This window comes from Hippocampus comes, unplaced genomic scaffold (assembly GCF_001891065.2).
Source record: "Hippocampus comes isolate QL1 unplaced genomic scaffold, H_comes_QL1_v1.1 scaffold67, whole genome shotgun sequence".
Lineage (NCBI taxonomy): Eukaryota > Metazoa > Chordata > Actinopteri > Syngnathiformes > Syngnathidae > Hippocampus > Hippocampus comes.
Window position 1 is genome coordinate 2,022,138 of NW_017805221.1, and position 10,034 is coordinate 2,032,171.

Genomic DNA, 10,034 nt, shown 5'->3' on the forward strand with positions numbered 1-10,034 from the left:
GGGGGGAGGAGCTGGATGCCGAGGAGCAGATCTCAGCATCACTTCTTCTATTTGCTGACTCGGCTGATTTTTTTTAAGGGGGGGGGGGTGCTGCACTGCGGCACTTTGATGCTTTTTTTGACAAACTTCTTCTGTTTTTGGAGGGCCGTTTACTCCGCGTGACTCTTTGCTTTCTTTGCTTTTTTGTTCATCGTTGAGACTTCGTTAGCTCCCGGTACCTCCTCCTATCTCCCGTCCGCCTCCTCCTCCTCCTCCGCTGAGTCAGCACAAACAGCTGCATAGAACATGTGAGTGTTTATGCGGATTTGCAGTGATTTATTTGTGAAGGAGTGTTTATAGATGAGGTTGTGTGTATTTGTCTTTTTAAATCAAAAAGTTGGTCTCGTTTGTTCATCTTCATTTTTTTTTGCTGACGCCAATGATCTAAATGGCGCAATGTATTTGTTGGAGTCACTTTGAGCATCCTAGTTCCACTAAATGTGCTGTTTAATTGAGTTAAATAATTCACGGTAAAAAAAAAAAAAAAGTGGACTAACCTTAAGATACCTGCCTCATCATTTCTTTTCATTTCTGCTTCATGCTGCTCTTTGTATTTTGTTTGTTTTACGCTTGTATTTTGCCGGTTCTGTATCCTATCTGACATGGATGTTAGGTTCCTTGACTACATGTGTTGATCCTAATATCCGTGGCTTGAAGGGTTGTAACACCGCAACACTGATGCTTTTCGTTAGGCCCTCTATGGCGTTTTGTTTTGCTCGCATTACGCTAAACGGACTTGTTAGCCAAAGTGAAGGCTTTGTGGTTGTTTTTAATACACGTAGCTTGTTTGCTTCAGGTTTGCTTCAACTGGGGGTGACATTAAATATCACAAAGAATTATTGACTGATCTGTTTAACTGCTGCTCACAATATTTCAACGATATTGAAAATGAAGACAATTTTGATAGAAATTTTCCAAGAAGCATGAATCGTTCTTGCAAGCTATTTGCTTTTGAGGGCCACATAAAATTGAGTTGGAGCACCTAAAGGATTACGTCCCCTTGTGTCCTCATCTCAATTATTTCCTCTTCTCTTCCACAAGTTGATTTGTGAATCTGGTTCGTCTCAGGTCCGCTCCAGATGCCGCAGCCCCCGGGGCTCCGGGAGCCCCCGGTGCAGACGGAGCCCCAGGAGGCGCGCCTCCCGCACCTCCCAACACCTCCAGCAACCGCAGGCTACAGCAGACGCAGGCCCAAGTTGAGGAGGTACCCCCCCCCCCCCCTCCACACACACACACACACACATACACACAATCTGAGACTCCTGTGATTCCAAAATACTCACCAAATGCTTTTCCGTCCCGGACCGCCAGGTGGTGGACATCATGAGGGTGAATGTGGACAAGGTTCTGGAAAGGGACCAAAAGCTCTCGGAGCTGGATGACCGAGCGGACGCCCTCCAAGCCGGGGCGTCGCAGTTCGAAAGCTGCGCGGCCAAGCTCAAGAACAAGTACTGGTGGAAGAACTGCAAGGTGGGCGCACGCGCGCAGGTCCCTCGAGCAGGTCAAATGTCACTGCTGATGTCTTCTTCTCCTTTCAGATGATGATCATGATGGGCATCATTGGCGTCATCGTGGTGGGAATAATATTCTGTGAGTACACACGAGGGTCTCCTTTGTCCCTGTAGCCCTGATCAACTAGAATGAGTGAACAAAAAAAATCACCAGAATGTAAGTTCAGACTTTAAAATCGTAAGCAAGTAAGCACATAAATAAATAAATCAAACCTTTGTGTCCGCTCTCAAATGCTTTGGTTCGCATTTGGTTCGAAACCACACCCTGCTCAATTGTCAAAGAAATTGCACACACCATTCTTCTGCTTGTTTGGGAATCTATCAAATTATGCAATACTTAGTTACTTTTTTAAAAATCTTGCACTCGACAAAAACTCCACAAATATTTTTTTAAAGCTAAAACTAATACTGAAACGAATGACCATTCAACTAAAATGAAGCATTTCATCCTGCCCCTTAAAATAAAAAAAAATAAAACTAAAAAAATTACATAACCCTGGTTTAGGCAAAGCTAGCTAACTAACACTGCGTGTCAGTGGTAAAAACAAGCTTTTATGTTTCCATCCATGGTTGTTCTTTGTATGAGGGTTTGTGATATATTGCGGGGGGACCATTAGACTAATGACTTCTCTCTCCTCTCTCTGCGTCATTGGCAGTGTACTTCTTCTACTGAGCGTCGCCTGTCACGAAGGATGAATATGGACTTGAGAATGTGGATGAGATGGATGAGAGGCAAGAGCGTACACAAAAAAAAAAAAAAGCAATCCGCAATCCTCCCGTTTTCACCATCTTGTCCTCACACATCATGGCAGCTAACTCTTGTCTCTGCTGCTTTTTTTTCCTTCATCCCTTGCCTTGGTTGTCGTGCTCCTCACGCCTGTTTTCAGTTTAAAGTCCGATTGGGTACATCGCGGTTCATGTATTATTGAAGGAAGCACAGCAGCACAAAGAAGGAAAAGAAAAGGAGAGAGAAAAACATTTGTGCGGAGTTAGTAATGCATATGGAAGCACGTTTTAGCATTTATTCCACGTCCTTTATATCCAGCTCAAGCCCGATGCACTCGTCTGCACTTGTACAACATGAGTAGTAAGGTGCAGTTGTTCTATGAGTCCAACTCATTTTCTCCCCTCATGTGCTTAATTGTCCTGGTATTTGGGGACAAATTGCCACCTGGTACGTGGACATTAAGATGCATGTCAAGGACACGGAATAAATTCTTTTGCCACCTTTAAATTGTTTCAGCTTTGCCAGATTGAAGGCCATAATTTGTGATGGTAACAGTACATCACGTGTTCTGTGCACCTAGATTTGTGGACAGAGGGCAGCAGCCGCAGAGAGACAATCTGCACACTTGTGATCCTTTTGTACAGAAGAAGAGTGACAATTGTAATGGGCGAGGTCAAAGTTGAGCATTTGATCAGACTTCTGCAGTTGTACTTGAAAACGCGCGTGTTCTCTTACTTGTTTCACTCAGCAAAGTATTCTTTAATCCAACAAAGGGTCCTTTAATATATCTTTGTTTTTCTCCCTAAAATAGGTTACCGGTAATTAAATTGATCAATGGATTTTTTTTTTCAAATTAAAATAATTGGATCATCGATGTATTGTAAAATAATAAATGAAACAATATTAGTCAAGACATTTTTTAAACATTACATGCACATTACTGTTCAAAAGTTTGGAGTCACAATCAAAACCAGAGCTCACCAAGAGGCCACATGGTGACTTCATGGGTACCCCTCAGGACTGGCCTATAAATAGCCCAACAGTGACATGCATCAATTTCTTGTCTTGCTACTCTAAAAAAATAAAATAAAATACAGTACAATTAATACATTTGAGAAATTAGATTTTTTATTTGTACAAAATCAAGTTCAGTATTGTAGCCCATAGCGTTCGTGGAGTGACGCTCGAAAATGTGTTCTTTCAGAAGTGTATATACAATTTCGAAATAATCAGTAACCATTATGTATGTAGCTTTCAATCTCCAAAAGCTTGCTTAAATTTTTTATGTGGCTGGAAAAAAAAAAAAAACAGACAGAAATGAACGGAGTGACAACCAAACCTTTGAGTAGTAGTGTACGTTTTACTTTTTCTGATATTAAATCATCGATATTTCAGTCATCAGACAGTCTATTTTGAATAGAGTTTTTGTTTTCTTTAAATGGAATACACGGTTAAATTAGTAAGATTTTTGACATGCCCATTTGAACCTGTTCCGCCTCGTATTCGGGCGCAAAAGCTAGCCCACATCCTGATTTAGCTGCTGCTCTGTCACTTACTGTACGCGCTAATGCAAAGTCAGCCAAGGTGAGCTTCGTTTCCTATTTGCATGGCAAAAACGGTCACCGTAAGGTTTTTTTTTTTTTGTCCGAATAACGCTCTTTCTGTTGTCGTCGGCAGGCATTAAACGTCATCCCGATCCGCTAACTAATCACGAGTGCCAAACCGCGACGACTTTCAACTGTTAACGTCATGTAGCATAGACCACTAACAGGCATCTGACACGTTTGGATCGGTCTTTCGGGATATTTTTGTGTGGAGGGGGTTGTTAAAATAGTTTGAAGATGCTCATATTTTCTTCTAAGACTAGCGTGTGAGTGGATCACATTAAAAACGACAACGACATGCATTTCTGCACAGCTGCACTAACAATCAAATTATATTGAGAAACTGTATTATTTGTCAGTGTACACGTGTGATTTACATGAAAGGTGAAAATGTTTGCAAGAATAAGTGCATGCTTGTCAATTTTGCTGATGCTAATAAAAGAATTGAACAAAACTGCTCTCTGGACTGTGTTATGTATTTTTTTAATCTAGGTATGAATGCCATCCATTTTCCTTACTTAGCCCGTGGCCAGTATGTCGCTGTGTGGGGGACACTCCCAACCTACTCACCCACATTGAAAATAACCCAGTGAATTTTGTTTCGGACTGAGAGTATTTTTTTTAAATCACAAAACAACCAGGCAGAAATAGGATATTGTGAAGAAAAAAAACACGACTGGGACACACTCGCCCGCATAAAGTGGCTTGAATCGGCGTTAGCGTTTTGTAGCTAGCTTCAGCTAGCCCAATCGCCACTAGCATTAACAGATGACTTCCAGCAGCAGCAGTACCACGTAATACACCAACAAGGGCAGGCACGCAAAGTGGCGCTTCAACACTAGATTATTATTTCCAATAGTCGGCGGACAACAGTATTGACTGTATTTTTATTATGTATTGTATTTATTGCTGTTATTTTATTATTTTTACAATTTTATTTTCAGGTTATTTTTTTTCTTCAAGTTAAATTTAAAGTTGAGTTTTGATACTCAACTTTGAAATCAATTAATTTTCGTGTTTTTTTTTTTAATCAAGATTTCAATATCAGTCAAAAATAATTGTGATAATTATTTTTTTCCTCCTAATTGCCCAGTTAAGAAGCATATTTTTGAATGTGTGAGGAAGCTGGAGAACCTGAAAAAAACTCCCACCTAAAAACAGGGAGAACTTACAAACTCAAGCCAAGATTCAAAAACTATCACAAAGAAAGCAAAAAAAATAATAAAATAACGTGCATGGGTTTTCCCCACTCAAACCAATTTTGAAACCATTTTAGGTTGAAACAAATCCACAATTTATGTTGTAACATTCCACATGAGTAATCACCAGTGACATTCCAGGTTGGAGCGAATATCATTGATGATTGTTGATGGAACTGGTCACTAATGAAATTATTGTTGCTCGAACAAAACCAGTCAACAAAATGTCTTGTGTTTGTAGAAAATACAGCCAATAACCCGCTTTAATTGAGATTTCAATAAATCAGAGTTCCTATTTGATGACCTGGTAGAAGAACACCACAGTGATGCCCAAGAATGACAACACCCACCAGTAGCCATCTGTAGAAAGACAAACAATGTTGATCGCATCGTCACGATGCCTTCCTCTGTTCAGGGTGCTCCTTTTATGACCAAGTCGTTACCTTCTTCCAGGTGTTCTACCAGCATACTGACGGAAACAGGAGCGTCCAGGGCCACGTGGGACACCCTGCAGGTGATTCGGGTCCCGGGGACCACGTCGGGGGGCACGACGAGATGGGACGAGAGCGAGTACGTGCCGTCGCCATGCTTCCGGTGGCTGGACAGCGAGCCCTGATCGGCAAAGATGGCGGGCTCCTCGTCCGTCGGAGACTGTGACAGCCACTCCACCTGAAGGAGAACATAGCATGTCAAACAGTGATGCAGATGTTCGACAGAGGTGCCCTGACGTACAAATGTTCCAACTTATGATTTTTTTTTTTTTTTTCCGGTGAAGTGCCAGTGCTTGGTCGATTTTTCACTTTTATGTTGCGAGCTAAACTAACTCACCTAAACTACAGTATGCACTGTAATAACATTTGATCAAACCCTTTGTCTTTTGCTCTCTCTGTTAGAGTCTCTCATTATATTCCCCCGTTGTGATGTTTGCCCTGTTAGTGTTCCGACGCCATCAAGTGGTGGATATTAGTAGGAAGCAATTGTAAGGTAAAAGGGTGCCGCCCGATACAAATTAACATGTGCATTCGCCAAGAGGCACTCCGACAGCCACCTACTTTGTGAGCTCTGCGCAATGAAACGAAGATAATGCCAAAGAATCGCGAACTATCCATCCATTTTCTGATCCGCTTGTCTTCACAAGGGTCGCGGCGCATGCTGGAGCCAATCCCAGTTGCCTTTTGGGCAGCAGGTGGGGGACACCCTAAACTGGTTGCCAGCCAACCGCAGCCAGAGACAACCAACCATTCGCGCGCACAGTCAGCCCTTGGGACAATTTGGAGTGTTCCATTCACCTGCCACGCATGTTTTTGGAACGTGGGAGGAAACCAGAGTACCCGGAGAAAAGCCACGCAGGCCCGGGGCGAACATGGAAACTCCACACAGGAAGGTGAATGAATTAAACTGGGAAGTCAAGGTACACCCGCCACCCCTCCCCGCCGCAGTGACCCACCTGAACATCCAGAGGGTAGTATTGACGACAATGACATCTTAGGGTCTGCGCTGTATTTCCCTTTAAAATGAGCTTTTCCTCTGAGAATGAAACACTTGGTGCTTCTGCAAAGAAGAGCAAGCGGCATGTATGTACTCACACAATTCGCATGAAGTGTACAAATCTGTGCGTCCATTCACACAACATAAACGTCTGTCGATGCGGTCATGCAAGCGAGGTGACATTTGGGTGAAACTCACGAACAACCTGGAGATTGACCACCTGCTGGCCATGGTAAGGGCCGATCGTGACGGAGCAGATGTAGGCGCCCTCATCTGTAACCTGAATGTTGTTCAGGGTCACAGAAGCGTTGCCCTCGCTCACAACCTGGGCGCCATCCATACTCGAGTCCTTGCTCGAGTGTCGCACTGGAAACAGGAAATACAGTCGCACCCTTCTCAACACCGCGCCTTCACTTCAGTCGACGGGGTGGACGCCGCACTTACCCATTGCGCCTCCTTCCGGATCGTTCAGCCTCGTCGCCATCGTGATGATGATCTGCCCTCGTCCCCGATGTTGTTGGCGCCACTCGATGTGCACTTCCTCATCGGGCGACATGTCCTGATGCCTGAAGCCGCAATTGAGGAGGCCGGCGCCTCGCAAGGGTGCAGACAGAGACTTGACAGTGGAAAACACCAGAAATAACACTGTGGAGACAGAACGCAAGACAGAGGACAGAGATTTAAAACTCAAATTGCACCTTTGGGTCAGCTTGGAGCGTATCCTCCTCAAACAAGGTGAAGTTGGTGTTTCGTTATTGGGTTCGAGTTTTGTGGTTGACTTAAAGACTGCACAGCGTGTGGCATAATTGGCAGGTTCGACCCGGTGCTGGTAAGTCCAGAGATGAGCAAAGGCTGGCGGATCTGCAAGGTGGAGTACTGCACCGCTGTAGGAGTGGTCTCGGCTGCGCTTTTATTCATTTTCAAGACACTCCTCATTTTGGCCGATTTTTTTTTTTTTTTTTTTTTGACGGATGTTATCGACCAGACCAGGCAACCGAAGCGTCTTCAACTTATAGTTGTGAAATTTCAATTTCAAATAATGTCTTGATACCTTTATGTCCCCCAAAATCCGAGAATTCGATTACTATAAAAACCTTTCTGTCCCAACAATGACAACCAAACTTGAAATTTTTGTTTTTCCACAGTCAGACCCGCACACTTTAACTGTATCGTACCTTCAGTTAGCATCGTTCCAGTCTGGCTCAAAGGCAGGCCCAGTTCGGGATTCATCCGGCTCGTTTGGTCATCGGCTTGCGGCACGGCACGCAGGATTAACAAAGTGCCAAAAGCCCCGCCTGCCACGTCGATGGACACCAGGAAATGGTCCGATTCTGACCTTTCCTTCAAGCCATGGGGAGCGTACCTGCTTATTTCACACATCACCTCCCGCTCGTTGCAATCGGCGTGGAGCAGAATGTCGATGTTGGGAATCTTGAATGATGATACTGCAACACACGGAGGAGGGACAGTCAAAGCCGGGGTTCCATTTATTTGGGGGTAAAAGGCGCGGGGGGGGGGACCTTTGGACTCAAACATGATGACACGTGGATCCGAGTTGGACGGCGGGACAAACGGAGTCAACGCTTCAAGGGATTCAAGGGAACCAACAAAGACTTCTCTCAAGATGAGGGTGGCTGGACTTCTGGCGAAGTTGTCGCGCAGTCCCACCGAGTCTTCTATGAACTCACAGGAAAGAACCACATCTGCAACCCCAGATGCTGCACAACACCATTTTGAACCGGAAACAGAAAAGAAAACAGGGCTGTCACTCGAGCTTGGACTCGCACCAAAAATCTGCACTGGCTAACCGTACTGGCATTCGCCACCGAATCATCTCGAATGGGTTCTTCAATGTACCTTTGCCGAAAACCAAGTCATAGTCAATCAAAATGTTGAACCGAGTGCACTTGTATAGAGCTTTATCTTGATCATATGTTGTCAGAGATTTTCTCGGACAAAGTTAAAGAAACGACTCGGCACACAGGAAAATTGTCTTCAATGTCGACGGAAGCGGATCTCTGAGAGCGAACGACGGTTTAGTTGCTCCGTGATCACGCTCAGAGCCCCCCCTCCTCGAGTTCGAACATTTATTTGTGACATATGCAAAATACAAGAAAAACATTGCCCCCAATATTTGCATACCGTACCCCTGGTCCGGCCCCTCGGTAGTGATTAGTTACCTGGGTATGAGCTTTGAACCACCGGCACGTTGGGGCCTTTCGGTCTGGTCGACACTGTATCAACATATCGCGGACTTTGCAGATGACAAATGTCGCCTGGGCGCGACGGGTGTTCTCAAATCGTCTTTTGTTGTTCGACCGCTGTTCCCAAATTACTCGCTCCCCCTTTGTGACCGGATCTGACCTCCTCTGATTGCCCACCCGCTTTGATGTGTTGATTGTGGTGTGGGCTGCAACAGCCCCCAGCCCAAATGGCCGGCACCTTCTGAAAAGGAATTTGGGGGTGCTGATAACGCACCCAGATGCTTCGACGTGCCCAGATCAAATGAGACTTTAAACATGATACAATTTCGCCCATAGATTCCTCTAACATATGTTCATAAAACATATCGGGAGTGTCACAGTGTGTCAACACGGAAAGTTTAAACTTTTTAGTTTAAAATAACTTAGAGTACTTTAACCTCCAGAATCTCACACCATTACTGGACAACGGCATCACCAAGGATGTTTTTTTTTTCTCTCTTTGGTCCCATTTTAGGAATAGTTGTGATGATTATCCGTGTTTTATTGTTTGTGTTGTGTTATATTTCTTATTTTATGTAAATGTTCTTTCAAGCACTTTGTTACAGCTGCAACTCTTGTGAAAGCACCATATAAATATAGATGTAGATTGTCCTTTCCCTAACTCCATTGATTAATCTAATACAGTAATCAGCTAGTTTTATTATGTATTTAAGGGTATTAGGAAACCACATTTTTTATTGATTACTGTTTATTGACCAATTGTTGATTTGGTATTGGTTAGTGTTTAAAAAAAACACAAAACAACCAACAATTAAGCATTTCTGATTTACTCACCACCCCTTTTGAAACTGATTTCCAAAGTAAAAGCAAATGTTTTGTTTTGATTTAATGGTAAATATAATCATTCTCATTTCATGATGGACAGAGCATAATGACTGGCGAGAGGCTTAAATCAGATGATTCGGACCATTTTTGGACAAAGAATGGCTCCGAATGAATACTTGATTATTAAAATAGTAGTCGATTAATTTGATAATCGATTAGCTGTGACTTTACTCCGGTTTGAGATATCCACACTACAATACAAAGCGTAGCTTCGTTTGTTTTACTGTCACTCTGAAGGTGAACGTAACGTTATGGCTTGTATGTGTCGTTCTCATTCATTCCTGCTACCGACGTTCACACGAGTGGCTGAGCAAGATCTTACCACACACGCAGGTCGTGAAGAATGCACACAAAAGGATTCCTGTCACCGTCATGGC

The 10,034-nt window shown here is 43.7% G+C and overlaps 2 protein-coding genes and 2 long non-coding RNA genes across 6 annotated transcripts in view; 1 reads left to right on the forward strand and 3 right to left on the reverse strand.

Moving 5' to 3' along the window:
* Window positions 1–81: 81 nt before the first annotated feature.
* On the reverse strand, window positions 82–1,433 carry LOC109515334 (uncharacterized). The gene is made up of 2 exons (XR_002168170.1): window positions 1,323–1,433; window positions 82–274 (listed from the first exon to the last, which is right to left on the reverse strand). It is a non-coding gene; the product is annotated as an uncharacterized LOC109515334 (long non-coding RNA).
* LOC109515330 (synaptobrevin-like) lies at window positions 190–2,297 on the forward strand. Its single transcript, XM_019869033.1, has 5 exons — window positions 190–287; window positions 1,108–1,243; window positions 1,351–1,509; window positions 1,578–1,629; window positions 2,207–2,297. Coding segments are annotated over exons 1-5 (366 nt in total). The 5' UTR covers window positions 190–285; the 3' UTR covers window positions 2,224–2,297.
* On the reverse strand, window positions 1,558–3,118 carry LOC109515333 (uncharacterized). Its single transcript, XR_002168169.1, has 3 exons — window positions 2,368–3,118; window positions 1,764–1,815; window positions 1,558–1,674 (listed from the first exon to the last, which is right to left on the reverse strand). It is a non-coding gene; the product is annotated as an uncharacterized LOC109515333 (long non-coding RNA).
* Window positions 3,119–5,121: 2,003 nt separating this feature from the next.
* The window catches only part of tapbpl (TAP binding protein like), a 5,860-nt gene continuing 947 nt past the window's right edge, over window positions 5,122–10,034 (reverse strand). For 2 of the 3 annotated variants that reach the window (XM_019869021.1, XM_019869022.1), the window contains exons 2-9: window positions 9,980–10,034; window positions 8,089–8,286; window positions 7,744–8,013; window positions 7,013–7,213; window positions 6,767–6,934; window positions 6,528–6,631; window positions 5,524–5,749; window positions 5,122–5,440 (exon numbers count right to left, since the gene is read on the reverse strand). The exon at window positions 9,980–10,034 is cut by the window's right edge. In XM_019869021.1, coding sequence (XP_019724580.1) covers window positions 5,373–5,440; window positions 5,524–5,749; window positions 6,528–6,631; window positions 6,767–6,934; window positions 7,013–7,213; window positions 7,744–8,013; window positions 8,089–8,286; window positions 9,980–10,034 — 1,290 coding nt within the window. In that variant the 3' untranslated portion in view covers window positions 5,122–5,372. The remainder of the gene's footprint in view (window positions 5,441–5,523; window positions 5,750–6,527; window positions 6,632–6,766; window positions 6,935–7,012; window positions 7,214–7,743; window positions 8,014–8,088; window positions 8,287–9,979) is intronic. The other variant, XM_019869023.1, reaches the window with a different exon arrangement.